We start from the raw sequence: 17,093 nt of genomic DNA on the forward strand, positions 1-17,093 counted from the left end.
TTAGACATACCCACCAAACAAGTTAAATCTTTAATAACCAAAATAGCCGAAGAAACATCAATCTTATTTTTAAAACAAACAAAATTCCTCATATGCCATATTATGAGAAAAAGTTATCACGTAATATTTATTTCATGTTGACTTAATTCATGCTAGTCTAATTTGATTATATATATATATATATATAACATTGTTTATGATTGTATCACAGTTTAAAATCATTTTACACATGTTATATTTTTTTTCTCATAGTTAATTGATACATTTTTATTGTTTCCATTAATATTTCTTTGTCTCTTCAATTTTATTTTATTTTAATTTTTAATAAGCAAGCATTGTTTTTGAGGAAGAACATAGGACCCACCTGACGAGGTAAGGTTCTTCCACCCTCGGCTTGTCTCTGAAGAGGAAAGGAAGAAAATTGAAAATGGCAGATGCAGAAGGGTTCGTTGAAGCAGATAATGCAGAGGCCATTATTACCAGAATTGAACACAAATCCCGCAAGATCGAAACTTTACTCAAACAGTACCAACCCCTCTACTCCTTTTCTCCTCTCATCACTGCATCCATCAATTAACTGTTTCTGTTTTTTGTTTACAATTATATCGTCTGTGGTTTGTGATGCAATTTCAGGTATAAACCTGTAGAAGCCCTTAAAACTGCCCTTGAAGGCACATATGCCATCATTGGGGATGAACGTTGCAAGGTTTCTCCCTCAGCCCCACTATTTTGTTTTGTATTTTTTTTCTTACATCTTTTTTCAAAAGAAATATTTATACTTAACTGTTATTTTGACAGTGTTTGCGTTTGCATTTTATTTGGATCATTGTGGAACTGAAGCAGTGTTTATTTAGTTGGGAAAATTACCCTGATAGTCATGATTTCTTCGAAATTCACATAAAATTCCTGGCTTTTTAATGTAGCCCCTTTTAGGATCACAGTGTAATTCCTCTCATGGATAACAGAACTGTCATTGTAATTTATTTCAAACAATTAAGGAGAGATACTGTAGAAAAGCAAAAGTAAGCTCATGTGAATTTCAAAGAAATCATGGGAAGTGTCGGTGTAATTTGTTCTTGTTATTATCATCATTAATAAGCTATTTTCAGCTAGCAACAATGTGTAGTTTCTGCCCCCTATTGTTGCTTTGGAGATCTTGTGCAATTCAATTGATGTTTTCTATTTTCTTGAAACCATACCATATCTTTCATGTATTTTGGATTTCTTTTTATGTTTTCCTTTTTACATTTTAGAGTTTGGTGATTAAATATTTGTGAATACCTTTTATTTTGATTGCTGAGTAACAAAAACAGTGTTCCCCCCTCCTCCTTTATGTCCAAGTTCAACCTGGAAAGACTACTCTTTTTATTACATGCACAATTGTAATGGAACTTTTGTAATATGTTTAAACTTGAAATCGCGGCATATTTTATTATGCCTTTGTCTTTTCTTTTCTTTTCTTTCCCAGTCAGCACATTGGATTGCGGTGCATAGAGCTATAATGGCTATAAAAGATGTGGATGGGATGCTTTCTTCATTGGATCCTGAGTACTATGATATCCTAATGAAGTGAGTGGTGAAGTATATCTTACTTGAATTCATTTTTACTTTTTAGTTCTAATTTGGCTAGCTTGTCATTCTTTCAGTACAAAATTCTTGCATGATATGTGTTGTACCAGAACAGTTTGGCCTGTTGTGTGTGAATCGATATGCTCTTTCAGTATTTTTTGTAGAACTTTCCTTGTGTGTTGGTGAATTCTAGAATTTCTGTATGTATTCCTTGGTCATTTCATAGAATGATAACTAGCTCACCCTTTTCATATCCCTTTCATTTCTGCCCTTCATCATTTTCCCCCTTCTCATATTTCAGTTATAGTTGATACATTAACTCATAATAACTAAGTTACAGGATCTTAGCTGGACTCTCTGCACACAATTCTTTAAGAAAATTATCTTATAATAACTTGTAGTAAGATGCTTTAAATCTCTCATTAGTTCTCAGGTGCTTGTTATATGTTTATAATAACTTTCGAAAGATCAATTTGATGAATGACTTTGGTGTACCTCTGCTATCATGTTCCTCTATTTTCTTTCTCTGGCTGTCAGATCTCTTACAAACCCTGTGTGTAGTGAGACAATAGTTAGGCCTCAAGATCCTGGACACAAACTTTCAAATCTATTTACACTTTAATTAATAAATCCAATATAAATTTGAATTTAAGACTCTGTACTCTATGCCAAATGTGTATTTGAATCTCTCAATCTGTGTTAATGTTATTCCAAATTTATCAGACTCCAATCTGTGCTTCGCTGTATATATTAATACAACCACAGATTAGAGGAGATTTTTACTATAAAATTCTTTTTCGTTGGTTATGCATGAGGTCTATGTTAAAAGTCACAATTTTAGGATCCTCATTGATAATTTTGTCAACGTCAAGTATCTGCTCAGGATCAACAGGATTATTGTATCCATTCAACATCACTCTCACTCGTGAATAGTTTTTTGTCAACCCTCATTGAAGCAAACTCCAGATTTCTTTCAAATTCATTTGTGATTTTCTTAGATTTCAGGTAGAAATACTCTTGCTTTGTAGTTAATGTCATTCACACAACTATATCTCCAAGTTAACATGATGATCCCTCCTAGAATCTCCTGCATGACCAAAATTAAGTGATCCATAATTTTTGCCACCCTCAGGAATTTTAAAAAGATATAATATATAGGAAATACATAAAAATCATTCCTTAAGTGATCTTCCAAAGGCCATTTTAAAATCTCAATCAATCAACAGCAATATGCATATCAGACTGCTTTTAGCCGTACTAATATGCAGATCATGAACTTCCTGTAAAGTTTGAAACCTACAACAAAACACAACATTTCTGAAAATATCTGTTTTCTACTAGAGGAAAAGGGATAGCATGTTTGTCTGCAGACCACAAAGGGATGCCTCTATCTATTGTTTTTAAAACCAAACCGAATGTGCCGATTCAACTGAGAACTTTAACACCTGTCATCACCTTCCTCTAGTTCCACCAAAAGGCCTTTAACAGAACCTCACTTCCAACCTTTCATTAGTTAATGACTGAAGACATTCATCACCTCAGTGAACATAAAGGGCAATAAGTTCAGCACTGCAACCTGCCACGGTTCTCTTTACTTGAAACTAATTTCTACCTTCTCGGTTCATTAACTGTAACCTCAAAGGTAACTAAATCTCTCCCTTTCCAATACCTAATGTCCTCTACAACTTGCTTAGCAAAAAGAACTCCACCTAAGATATTCCCACAACAGAAATTCTTTGAAACAACACTTTCTTCTGTTCTTTCAGATTTTTAAGAAAGTTAAGGCATTAATGAGTCTTCTTTTAACAATATTATAGTTAACTGTAGTAGATAACTACTGGTATTTAACAATATGATTGTAAGTAGTAGATAACTAATGATATTCTTGCACCATTTTCTGTCCTAAGAGGTTATCTGCCTTAGGTACTTGTATAGAGGCTTAGCTACTGGAGATCGTCCAACATGTGATCAATGTCTTCGAATTCATGAAAAATTGACAGAGAAAGCAGGACTTGGTTGCATCCTACGTTTCCTGACTGATACTGTAAATACAGTTTGATTTCTGAACTACCTTTATATTTGAATTTTTTGTTCTTTTCCTCGGGTGTTTTTTATTTTTCTTTTGTCCATGAAAGACTACAGCAGTCAATGTAGTGAAGTATCAGGGAAATATATTAATCTTGAATTATTGGATTCAAAGTAATATGACTTTTACCTTTTCAATGCTCATTGTATAATCTTAAACCTCAAACACTTTTACAGGAGCTTCTAACTTCATGACTTACCTCTAGCATTCTCACAAAACACACTTTCCCCTGACCTATAGAGTTTTGACTTACTTTTGGAGAACTTCAATACATTTTGATGGTAAAACATTCTTTCAAATAGAATGAGATATGTCCAGACATTAAACTCATACCATAGGTTGAAATTTAAAATGAATTTTGATGTCATTGGTCAACTTTTTCCTTCAGAACCCTGTATTATCTAAATATGTACCTAGTTCCAGAAAAAATACTTGTGAATCTCATTAACTTCATGCTAGGACCCTTTAACACATTTTTTTATTGGCTAAAATGTATGAGAATCTCATTAATTCGAGAATGAAATCTACAAAAATGAAAAATATAACTTACACATTTAGTGAGATTCATGAATTTTACCCAATAGAAAGTATGGATTAAAAAGAGTGTATTTAAAAACTGTTTTACTAAATTTTTCAATATAGATAGGGTGGCACCAGACTTATCAATGGTGAAGGTTTTATTTTATCCAGTTTGATTTGGACCTGGAAGTTGCATATTGATTTTTTATTTTTTTTTACTTTGGTTAACTTTTATTCTAAGTGTATTTTGTAAGTTGGCAAATTCATTCCTTGATTTTGCTTATACTCTAAATTAATTTTTTAAATGTTTAATTGCAGCTTACGTCAGAAAATAATATCTACCTGACTTTTACGTAACACTAACATTGTATCACTTTCACTTAAATAATAACATGAACGAGATTAATTCAGAAGAAATAAAGAGTATAAAAATACTATATTAATTACACTTAGAATCCCCCGAGAGTGTTTTGGAAAAGAATTGATTTCTCCATTTCAGCTGTATTTTAAAAGATAGTCTTTTTTTATCAGTCACTTTTAATTCAAAAATAGTTTTTCTTTTAATACAACAATAATCAACTACCCTTTTTTTGGTGATTTACTATATATAATCATTTGTTAAAAAACACTCAAACAACTTACTAGATTAAACTTGATTATCAACAAACTCATTATAATTCTTTTAATTATAATCTATGTCAATGTAATCTAAGATGTCTAGAACACACTTTTTTTGTTAGTGCTTTGCATGCTTAAAGAATTGTGTAACCTCAGCAGAGAAAGAAAATAAAGGTGAACAAAAGTGAACATGTGGCAACTGCTAAATAAGTTTTATGTTACTATATGTGAGGTAATATTATCTTTTATCAGGAAACAAGAAATAGAGTGGAAGAAACAGTTAAAGGGTTGTTAGTGGATCAAATTTCACACAGCACCACATAGATAGACAAATTCTTTGTATACAAATTTGATAATAAAACCAAAAACCAAAGTCAAATGCAAAAAAGGAAAACACTCAAACACAGCATTGGCTAAAGTTACAACATAAAAGTTGTAGTCATGGGCATGATGTGGCCCATGATGCTACCTTTAATCATGCTTGTTAGTTACTTCCCTTTGAAAAACTTTGACACACCCGTGATGATGATACAAGTTCTGTCACCACTCACTAGTGCGTAACCACACATTTTTTTTTACCTTTGGTGTTTGTTGTTCACTTCTGGAAAAAGGGTATTGCAAATCCACATCTTAAGGAGAATGAAGTGTCCACAAAGAGCCAAAGTTGAGTCCCACAATCTGACTCACCCAACCCCATGTCCCAAGCATATTAGACCAAAAAAGATGAGAATCAGAGCAAAAGATAGAGAAAATCATTTATAATTGAGACCACCCTCATTATCCCTTCATGAGAATCCCTTTGATTCTGTCCCCCTCCCCTGCCTTGCACAAAATCCCACCTCTCATCTCACCATGTGGCATCACAAATCCTATGAAAAGAAACAGATAAAATAAAATAAAACACATTATTCCAATCCCCTTTCCATCTTTCCAAGGTTAACAAAACTATTCAGCATATGAAAACACTAACAACTTTAACATATCCAAACTTTACTAATCCTAAAGTTCACTAAAGCATGTTCTATCCAGGCTCAAAATAAAATAAGCCTAGACAAAAAGAGTTCATAGCAAAAACCATGATGATTCCATTTGCCTCCCTTTTTTCTCTTCACAATTCCCACTTTTTTTTACATTCTGGAAACTAGTTTTTGGAATGTATTTTCAGAACTGTATTTATACAATCCAAAAAGTAATTTCTGGAATAGTATTATCCATTCTAGAAATTAATTTTTGAAATATAAATAAAAAAGGAAAGTGCAACAAAAAACAAGGAAGCAAATCAAATTTTCCAACCTCAAGACCTAGTGAGTAACCAACATCTAACATAACTATTTTTGTTGATTCATTTCTGTCTAACACCTAAAAATGTCTTAGTTTCCATCGTGATCATTACCCTACCACCTCAGCAGCCAGGATTGATCAATTACGGCAGGGGCGTTGAATTGACATTGCTGCCCAAGGGTTGACCGGCACTGGCCGCTGGATGGTAGGGCCTAATGGGTTGTGATTAGCTGGAGGTGGCACAGAAGGCATGGCAGCTGATGAGGAGGAGGATGCAGATGAGACAGCAACACGCTCACAGGAAGGACACATTGTAAGAGTGGTTGGAGGATTCATGTGCATGTAGAGCTGTGGAGAAAACTTCAATGCTCTTAGCTCTTGCACTTCCTTCTGTAGCCTCCTATTCTCCTCAGTTAGATTCTCACAACATCTCTTTAAGTATTCACAGTCCACTTCAGTCTGCTTCAGCTTGGTCCTATTACACCAAAAGCATTGGCATCACTTTCCTTTTTTTCATTAGACAATGCAAGACAAAGTAGCACCACACAACAACAAAGCCAAATCTATTTTCATTGTCAATCATCACACTTTAGTTTACTAGTTCGCAAAATTGGAAATTTGTGTACTTCCTTTAACTAATGAAAAAATTAATGCACTCAAATGAACATCAAAGATTTCAAAATTTTACTTCAAAATTCATCTTCACCGAACATACTACATGTTTCTGTGTGTTGTGGGCCCAAGCATACACACTATTTACCCGTGCCCGAGTTTTATTTCAAAAACAATTAAAATCTAAACCATCTACAACCTTATATCTTTTCATGTCTCACAAATGTTGTTATTGATCACTCTCAAATTGGTCAAATTTCATTATGAATGTTGGAGTTGTCTTGAAGTTACTGTTAGTTAAAGAAGAATGGCATTGATATGAATCTAGGAAACTTTCTAAATAGATAACAACAGTGGGGCATACATGTTACAGAAAGTTGTTTAAATACAGACAATAAACAATGTCACACAATATTTATCATTCAGTGATCATATATAAAAGTGTCAATATGCCCCTTGGATGAGAATCCTCACCTTGCTCTTCTGTTTTGAAACCACACCTCAACCTGTCTAGGACTCAGATTCAACTGCTTTGCCAAAGCTTGCTTTTGTTTCTACAAATAACAAAAATAATTTTAAGACTAAGTGTCAATATTGAATCATACATCCAACACAAATGAAAACTATTATTCAAAAAATATAATTTAGAATAAACTTCATCCTATCCTGAAATTATAAAAAAAGTTTGATTTAGCAACTGATCTTACAATTCTAATCACTTCTTTCAATAACTTTATTGTCATTTTGTAAAAAATAAGAAAACCAGAATGATTTATCACAAAGTGGTATACTAGAGTCAATCCACTTGAGATTAAGAAGTAAATGTATGCAAATAAGAGTTGTTCTTCACTTATTTGAAGAATTTATGCAAGGTTTTAAGAAGATGACCGCAACCACAATTTCAGCCGCAAGGTGTTTGACTTCTTTTTTGTTTTATGTCACCATAACTGCAATTTCTGCCAAAAAGTTTCTGGTTTTGTGTCATCATGACCACAATTCCAGCTGCAAGGCGTTTAGTTTCATGTCACCGTACCCTAATTTCAGCCGAAAGATTTTTCATTTTGCATCACTGAGACCACATTTTGGCCGCAATGTAATGCTTTTGGTTTTATGTCACCGCCACCATAATTTCAGCCTCAAGTTGTTCAGTTTCATGTCATTTTGACTGTGACAAAAACACTTTTTTGTAGCACATTGCACAAACTCCAATTCTAAATCAAAAAACATCAAAATTACTTAAAGAAACAGTACCTAAGTTTTGTAGTTAGGAGTTTGGTTACTCCAAATAGGTATTATCATTGCAATTGAAATTACAAAAATTTCATTATCTTTGACTGACCGGATTCAGAGTGTTGTGTTCCTTGAATGTTTCTTCCAGCACCAAGGCCTGTTCCTTCGACAACCTCAGTTTCTTCCTTGACATGTCGCCATCGCCTTCACCACCGAACCCTCCGCCATCCTCATCTTCACTTCCATGCGAACACGACCCTCTCTCATTCTCCTCTCTTTCGCTCCTCTTCCCGCTGATGCTTGATACTGCGCTGTTCTGCGAAGACACAAGATTGTCCTCTTCGCATGGTACCACCGACGGTGTTGGTGTTGGTGGCGGCGGCAAGTTAACATCTATTCCAAAGAAAAACGGTGGCGGCTCGGAGTTCCGATTTGTTACATGAGAAGCTCCTGAATAATGACAAAAATTCTTAATTTACACAAATTAAATATCAAATATAAAAAAATAAAAATAAAAACCTGTTCCTCATTGCATGCTTTTTTTTGTAAAATATGAAACAAAAAATCAAAGGGAGAGTGTTCTTCGGCCCATGAAAAATGGGTTTCTTGTTTCAGCAAAGCATGCATATGAAAGAAGAAAAAAGAAATGTTTTAAAAAAAAAAAAAACATTGGGAGGAATCTAGAAGCCATGGAAAGGGAACAAGTTAAAAGGATGAAGAAATGAATTGAAAAAAATGGAGAGATTGTGAGTAAAAACTTTACCATGGAAATGGAACAAATTATTGAAAGAAGTCCTTTGGTTTGGAACAGGTTGAGGAGGCTTGTGCATGTTGAAAGGGTGTTGTTGATTCATGTTATTATCATCATTTTCTCCCCATCTCAAACTCAACCTTAACCCCAACCCATCATCTTTTTCACCCATTGTTGTGTCAAAGTGAAGACTTTTGTTTGATTTTGGACTATGTAGAAGAGATTAGCAAAATGGGGTAGGCTTTGGTGACAGTGAGGGAAGCTTTTTGAAGAACAGTAAAAAGAAGAACACAGAAACATATACATATATATATATATAAAGAGAGATGTAGATAGATGGATACTAGAGGAGAGGAGTGAAAGAGAAAGTTGAGAAAGAGTAAATAGGCACAATAGACTTAATGATGAGTTGTGTCAGAGAGCCAAATTGGTTCAATCATCATATGACATGGCTGGTACTAGTACTACAAAGCAACCTTGTCATACGATGAATTTCAAAGTTTAGGTACCTAGATATACCATGAAAATGTGAAAAATGTGGTTGTTTTTTAACCATGGTTGTGTTGTGGTGAAAAAAAATTACAATGATGCATTCAAGTGTTGTTTGTTAGAGTTGGGAAATTCATTTATTGCACAAGGTTCAAGGGTAATTAGAAGAGAAGTAACTTACCTAATTTAAGATTTGTATATTTTTTTAAGTTGACCAAGATTAATTTTATGGTTTCAGTTGCAATGCTAGTTAAGATATTTTATGTAGATTTGTTTAATCATGCATTACTATTTATATCCAATTTATTAGCTTTTATAATAATTGTTTTGAAAAGAGTGTATTGTCAATAGGATATTAAATTTATACATTGTTTAAAAAAATTTACTTAATTTTATTAATCTTGTATCAATTTTTTTTTAATTTTTCTTGTTAAATAGAATATGAAAATAATATTCATTAAATAAAATTAAATATTAAAACTTCTGTGTTTTTTCATCTCGATTAAGAGCTTTTTTATATTTTTTTTATAATGGAGTCAAATACTTTAAATTGCTTACAATTAATTAGTAATATAAATAAATTTACAATTTTCAAAATTAATTTATAATAGAATTAATTTTCAACTATTAATATAAATAAAATGTACAATGTTTAACATATTTGTACTAAAAATATATAATTTATTTTATAAAAAATATTTTTCAATTAATAACGGTGTGTAAAAATGTAGTATATTGTCAATATATACCTGTTCGTATTAATATATATATATATATATATATATATATATAATTTAAAAGGATAGAATTGAAATCTAATATTAAAATAAGAAAAACTTAGAAATGATATTAGTTATTTTTAATTTAAAGAAACGTTTAATTTGATAAATAATGTTAGTTTGATTATTAAAATAAAAATAAAGATTCTAATTTTTTAAATGATATTTCTTATAAAATTATTTAAATGTTAATTTTAATTCAAATAGCAACTATATTATTTTAACATAAAAATATACACTATCCATGCAACAAATAATAATAAAAAAATCCTAAAATTTATTATGATCAATTATTTATATTAAGAATAAAAAAATTTGCTATTACTTTACCTGTTTATTTATGATAGTCATGTGGTTTGTTTGTGTTTTCTGTTGAAGTGAGAAGAAAAAGTGAAAATTTTCATGGTTGACTGTTGAATTTGTAGATGAGAAGAGTGAGAAAAAGATTTGGTTTCACTTTGGAATTATGATCTCATCATGAACATGATCATGATGATGATAGATGATAGATGTTTGTGTGCCATCATTCAAAATGGGTCCCACTGTGACTAAATAGTGAAAGTGAAACCAGAAGAGTTACATAATTAATATTATACTAATATATCTTTTAATATTTTTTTAAAATATTATATCACCTAATTTTTTTTTAGTTTTAAATTAATTATTATAATAGTTCACTACCTTAAAATAAGGATTTTGATATAACATATTTTTTCTATTGAGGCACTCAAATATTGGAAATATATTATGAAGAGTAACAATATTCTAATAATTTTTTTAATATTTTTGTCATAAGGACAATTTTTTAAATAAAATAACTTTTCAAACACATCTTTTAATAACTTTTATAACATCTTAAAAATTTAAATTTAATAGTGTTAAATCTTAATTTTTGGTCATCATGTTTTAAATTTGAGTAAATGATAAATCAGTCTGCATGTTATGTTTTATGTGTGATAATTATCTTTTGTGCAATTTGGAATCCAATAGTGACCATGATGATATTAGAAAGTTAATCATAGTGTAATCTAGTTATTAAATAGTGTGGAAGTTATAAAATATTGTATTAAAGTATATAAGATTTATTAAAGTAGAATATTTTATATTTTATACTTAAAATGAAAGTTTTTATAAAAAATTATATATAAAATTTATACTTATGTGCAAATTTAGATAACACAAATCTTGGATAATTATAAAATTAACACTTAAATTAATTAACAACAATTTTGTTAGTTTTGGTAAAAATAAACTTTGTATTTTGTTGTAATCAATATGACTTCTCAATTCTTTTTTTTTAAATTAGTGACTTATTTGGTGATTAAATTTTCAGTCACTAAAATCAATCTTTGAAACTGATTATTTAAATATTAAATAACAGTTATTTTTTAGTTACTAATTAGAAAAAAAAATTAAGCTAAACTACTAGGTGTTTATATTATTTATATATATTTATAGTTTTATTTTATTTAAATCATAAAATAGAAAAAAAATCATTAATAAAATAAAAAATTATCTTGTAAATTCCTGCTTAAATTTGTTCAAACTAGCTTTATATTTATTTTGAAGACAACCTAATAAAATTTATTAAACCTTGTTTGTTAATCGTGTTTTGTAAACTTCTAAAAGTATTAACTAATTAAATTATGAGAATAATTGATTATTTTAAAGTCTTTACAACTTTTTTGAGTTATAAAAAAATTTAAATATCTATTTGTGGAGGTATTTTCATCGGAGTGTGGAAGAGTTTATTGGAGTTCTTTTTGTATTTCTTGAAGATTATACTGCTCTGGTTGTTGAATTTTATGGGGTTATATATGCTATGGAGGAAACTCAAAAGACGGAGCTTACTAATGTTTGGTTGGAATGTGATTATGATTTGATTTATGTTGCGTTTACTGCTAGGACTAATGTTCCTTGGATGCTTCTTAATCGATGAAATACTTGCCTTAATTACTGTGGGAAAAATCAGATTTAGGGTTACTCATTTTTTTTTTTCGTGAAGGAAATGTGTGTGGTGATAAGTTGGCTAATTTAGGATTTATTCATAGAGAATCTTTTCATTGGTATAATAGGCTACCATCTAGTCTGTTTTTAGAATTATTTATGAATAAATATAATCTATCCATGTATCATTTTTGTTAACATATAGATTTTGGTCTAATACCCCATATTTTTGTATTTTTTTTAATAATCTTTTTTTTAATGTGATGGCAAATGATTGTTGTTACTTAAGGTGTCAACATAGCTAAGATGTCAAGTTTCATAGTAATGCCTAACATGAAAACTTTTATTTAAAAATAATATTTTAAGTGAATAATAATTAATAAGTGAATAATTGATTATTATAAATGAATATTTTTTTAAAATAATTGATTATAGTAATAAGTTATGGATAATAGATTATAAACTAAATGTGAGGCCGTATCTCATTATAAACTTAATACTGGCTAGATTAACAAGTAATAATGACATGTTAATGTATCAAATATTATTTAATGTTGTTTGTGTGTAATATCTTGAATTTGTGATGAATTTTGATGTTTGATGTTTATTCGATTTTTTATCTTTTATTTTATTTAATACTTTAGTATCCTCCTAATGAATTAGAAACTATATCACTAAGAATTTGATTCATTCGAGTTGAATATTTAGTGAGTCAACTAATGATAAAAAATAACTCATACAATTAACTATTGTAAAATAGAATCAGGTATTGCAAATAAAAACAGGGTATGCGAGAAAACCCTAAAATCAAATGCATATAGATCTAATGCGTAGAGATATTTTTGCAAAATCCAAACAGGGTATGCGAGAAAACCCTCAAATCAAATGCATATAGATCTAATGCGTAGAGATATTTTTGCAAAATCCAAACAGGGCATGCGAAAAAATCCTAAAATCAAATGTATATAGATTTAATGTGTAAAGATATTTTTGCAAAATCCAAAACTGAAATGTTACCGTTGCAAGTGCACTTTCTGCTTCACCTTACCTGGTCTTTCGGAAGTTGAGAAGGCGTTTCCGCCCTTGCACTGGTCTTTCGGAAATGTGGCTGCAGTGGAGAAGTCGTTCCGCCCCTGCTATGCCTGGTCTTTCGGAGGTTAAAGAACGTTGTTGCAGTTGAGAAGCTGAAATGCTCAAATGCGGATTGAGAAGATTCAAATCGGTTGTGAAATTGGTTGGTTCCTCTCCCTATATAAAGAGAGCTCCACCCACTTCAAAAAATGCATCTCACACACTCACCTCTTCATTTTCTTCAAATCCACCACCGTGACCATCTTCTTCCCCTCACCTTTTCCCACTTTCTCTCTCCTCATTTACTTTATTTTATTTTAATATTATATAGAGTTCTATTGGGTTCTTACTCTTTTGAAGAGTAACTTGCTAGTTTTGATCCTCAGAAATTACTGGGAAAATCCTGTTGTATCTTGGGGGACTTGCGCAATACACCGCGAATAAGTCCTTATGGACAGTGATTACTCACGCCTCGGGAAACCAATTTCTTTTGTTTTAAAGCCTCATTTACTACAATCGTAAGGACTTATGGCTGAAAATACGGACAACAACAACGCTGCTCCGGGAACGTCAAATATTGTTTCCGCAACGCAAACCACTTTTGCGAAACTATTTTCGGATGTCTTAAAAATTGAAGTCTTCACCGGTCAGAATTTCCGACGTTGGCAAGAACGCGTGTCCACCTTATTGGACATGTACGGAGTTGCTCTTGCATTTACAACTTCCAAACCCAACTCAACCACGACTGCGAAACAAGTTGATGATTGGATCCATGCAAATAAGGTATGTCATCACACCTTACTCAGTGTGTTATCTAACGATCTGTTCGATGTCTATACTTCTTATAAGAATGCAAAAGATATTTGAGATTCTCTTATCCTCAAATATACGGCCGAAGACATCGTCAGACAAAGGTTCGTAATTGCAAACTACTACCGCTGGGAGATGATCGAAGGCAAAGATATCAAAATCCAGATAAATGAATATCACAAGCTGATTGAAGATATCAAAACTAAAAGCATAACCTTGCCGGATGAATTCATGACCGAACTCTTGATCGAAAAGCTTCCGCAATCTTGGATGGATTACAAGCAACAACTGAAGCACAGACACAAACAAATGTCACTATCATACCTGATCACCCACATCATCATCGAAGACACAAACAGGAAGGAGTGCGCTGCTGTAAAGGCCAAAACTTTGTCTGCCAAAACAAATGTGGTAAAAGACAAACTGCCTCCAAAAGGTACGAGGAAAATTTGATCATAAAAAGAAATATAAAAAATTCTTTCGTCCCAGTGGAACTAACCCCACTTTCAAGAAAAAGGGTAATTGCTTTGTTTGTGGAAAGCGAGGTCATCATGCACCTCAGTGCAGACATAGGGCCAAAAACGACTATCCTCCTAATGCAAATCTAGCCGAAGGGGAAGATACTATTGTGGCAGTCGTTTCACAAGTAAATCTTGTTACAAATGTGAGCAAATGGATGGTAGACTCTGGGGCTACCAGACACATCTGTGCAAACAAAAATGTGTTTACCTCCTACACAAGTGTGGGGGATGGAGAAGAACAAATTTATCTCGATGACTCCAGGACAACTCATTTCCTAGGAAAAGGAAAAGTTCTTCTGAAGCTCACATCTGGTAAAACTCTGGCTTTGAGTGATGTGCTACATGTGCCATCAATTAGAGTTAATTTGATCTTTGTGGCATTGCTAAGCAAAGTTGGGGTTAAAGTGTCATTTGAATCTGACAAGATTGTTATGACAAAAAACAATGTTTTTGTGGGAAAGGGATATTGTGATCAAGGTCGTTTTCTATTGAACATTTCTGAAGATATGAATGAATATGAATCTTCTGCTTATATTGTTGACTCCTATGATATATGGCATGCTAGATTAGCACATGTGAATTCTTCGTATGTTATGAAATTGCAACGACTAGTATTAATCAACATGCATGACAAACAAAATAGTAAATGTGATGTATGCGTAGAATCTAAAATAACGAAGAAAACATGTCACTTTGTAGAACGTCAAACTGAAATTATTGGTTTAATTCATACCGACCTTGCTGATTTAAAACAAACCATGTCTAGAGGTGGTAAAAATTATTTTGTAACTTTTATAGATGATTTTTCTAGATACACCAAAGTATATTTAATTAAACATAAGGATGAAGCTTTTGACATGTTCTTAACTTATAAAGCGGAAGTAGAAAATCAACTGAATAAGAAAATTAAAAGAATTAGATCAGATATAGGTGGTGAATATGTTTTATTTAATGATTATTATGTAAAAGAAGGTATTATTCATGAAGTAACCCCACTGTATTCACCTAAGTCTAATGGAGTAGCTGAAGGAAAAATAGGACTCTTAAAGAAATGATGAATGTCATGCTTATTAGTTCTAATGCTCCTGATAATTTATGGGGTGAATCTTTGTTTACTGCGTATTTTTTGCAAAATAGGATACCACATAGGAAAACTGGTAAAACACCATATGAGTTGTGGAAAGGTTATCAACCTAATCTGAAATACCTAAGAGTATGGGGGTGTTTAGCTAAAGTGATGTTACCTGATCCTAAGAAAAGAAAAATAGGCTATAAAACATCTTATTGTACGTTCTTAGGATATGCAGAACATAGTGCTGCCTATAGGTTTTTAGTTCTTAATAGTGATATAATTGAATGTAACACTATAGTAGAGACGAAAAACGTTGAGTTCTTTGAACACATCTTTCCTCTAAAGAGTAGTGATACATCTGAACAACCTATAAATAGTGCTAGTTGTTGAACCAAGTGGTGTTCAATGTTTTGAAGAATCCAAATCCTTTGAAGGATGTTGAAGCCTCTGCTTTGCTTGATGTTGCTGTGCTGGTTTAAGCTTTGTTCTGGGGTAGTTTATATGTTGTAATCCACCCTTTGACTAAATCTCAAGCAATTAGCATCTCAATCTTTATGAAAGTAAAATGTTTTTCAAACTAAGTTGAAATAATCGATTGTTTTGTCGAAACAACCGATTGTTTATACTTAGGTGTTTTGAGAAAGATTGAAAACTGTTTTTGAATGGTTGAAACTGTTAAGTACCAAAAAAACCGATTGATTCGAGGAAACAACCGACTGTTTGTTTTGGAATCATAACAGAAAAACTATTTTGTGTTTGACTGAGTTTTAAATGCTTTAACTGTATACGCTCCAGTCATTAAATGCTTTGACCAATCTTTTAATGCAATGTAAGAGTTTGTTAAGATTTGATAACAAACTACATCTTTGAATATATTAAGAAAAACAAATTTGAGAATTAAGAATCTTTTGACAAAGTTTTTCTAAAGAGTTTTTCAAAGAGCTGAGATTGCTAAGAGTTTGTGATTGATCAAGGTGTTGGAATAGGATTCTACTTGTATTGATTTCAGATATTCATCTGTAACAAGTGTAATCTTTGTACTCTGTTGAACAATTTTGTTTCTGTGTTTGCTAAGATTGGTTGTGTGTTCTTGACGTGTTCAAGATCAACAATCTTAGTGTTGGCCAAGGAGAGTGTTTCTTGAGGTGTTTAAGGTCATTCTCTTGGTTGTTGTGTAAGTGATCAAGGTATGGTTGCTTAGTGGATATCCTCAGGGTTTCTGAGAAGACTGGATGTAGCTCTGGATTTGGAGTGAACCAGTATAAACAACTGTGTACAATTTCTCTATCCCTATCTCTTTAAATTCAGTTTTGTCATTTAAAAACTGGTATAAACAACCGATTGTTTCGTTAAAACAACCGATTGTTTTTCCAGCTTTGTGCTTTTGCTTTTTGTTTTGAAAAACTGAATCCTTAATCAAGGTTTTCTAAAAGAATTTTCATTCTAAGCTTAAAAGTTTACTAAAATCTTTCTTAAACAATTCACCCCCCTCTCGCTTAAGGCCATATATTCTAACAATTGGTATCAGAGCTTGGTTTTTGAAAGTTATTCAAGTTGATCTAAAAAAAATTTTATGGCTGGAAAACTATCTTTTGAGGAGGGTGCTTCAATCTACAAACCACCTTTTTCTTATGGATTGAATTATAAGTTTTGGGAAGCAAGAATGAAAATCTTTATTGAATCTATTGATCAAAGAATTTGGGAATCAATTGAGAATGGTCCTTACATTCCAAAGTTC

The 17,093-nt window shown here is 31.7% G+C and overlaps 2 protein-coding genes across 2 annotated transcripts; one reads left to right on the forward strand and one right to left on the reverse strand.

The window, feature by feature from the left end:
* Nucleotides 1-209: 209 nt before the first annotated feature.
* Nucleotides 210-3,798, forward strand: LOC137818283 (actin-related protein 2/3 complex subunit 5A-like). Its single transcript, XM_068621604.1, has 4 exons — nucleotides 210-525; nucleotides 634-706; nucleotides 1,469-1,569; nucleotides 3,493-3,798. The coding sequence occupies exons 1-4, from the start codon at nucleotides 428-430 to the stop codon at nucleotides 3,626-3,628; spliced, it is 408 nt and encodes a 135-aa protein (XP_068477705.1). The 5' UTR covers nucleotides 210-427; the 3' UTR covers nucleotides 3,629-3,798.
* Nucleotides 3,799-5,535: 1,737 nt separating this feature from the next.
* Nucleotides 5,536-8,968, reverse strand: LOC137818282 (homeobox-leucine zipper protein HAT3). The gene is made up of 4 exons (XM_068621603.1): nucleotides 8,679-8,968; nucleotides 8,025-8,365; nucleotides 7,160-7,239; nucleotides 5,536-6,548 (listed from the first exon to the last, which is right to left on the reverse strand). Exons 1-4 carry the CDS (start codon nucleotides 8,836-8,838, stop codon nucleotides 6,212-6,214), a joined length of 918 nt encoding a protein of 305 aa, XP_068477704.1. The 5' UTR covers nucleotides 8,839-8,968; the 3' UTR covers nucleotides 5,536-6,211.
* Nucleotides 8,969-17,093: the final 8,125 nt, after the last annotated feature.

Source organism: Phaseolus vulgaris, chromosome 10 (genome assembly GCF_000499845.2).
Source record: "Phaseolus vulgaris cultivar G19833 chromosome 10, P. vulgaris v2.0, whole genome shotgun sequence".
Classification (NCBI taxonomy): Eukaryota; Viridiplantae; Streptophyta; class Magnoliopsida; order Fabales; family Fabaceae; genus Phaseolus; species Phaseolus vulgaris.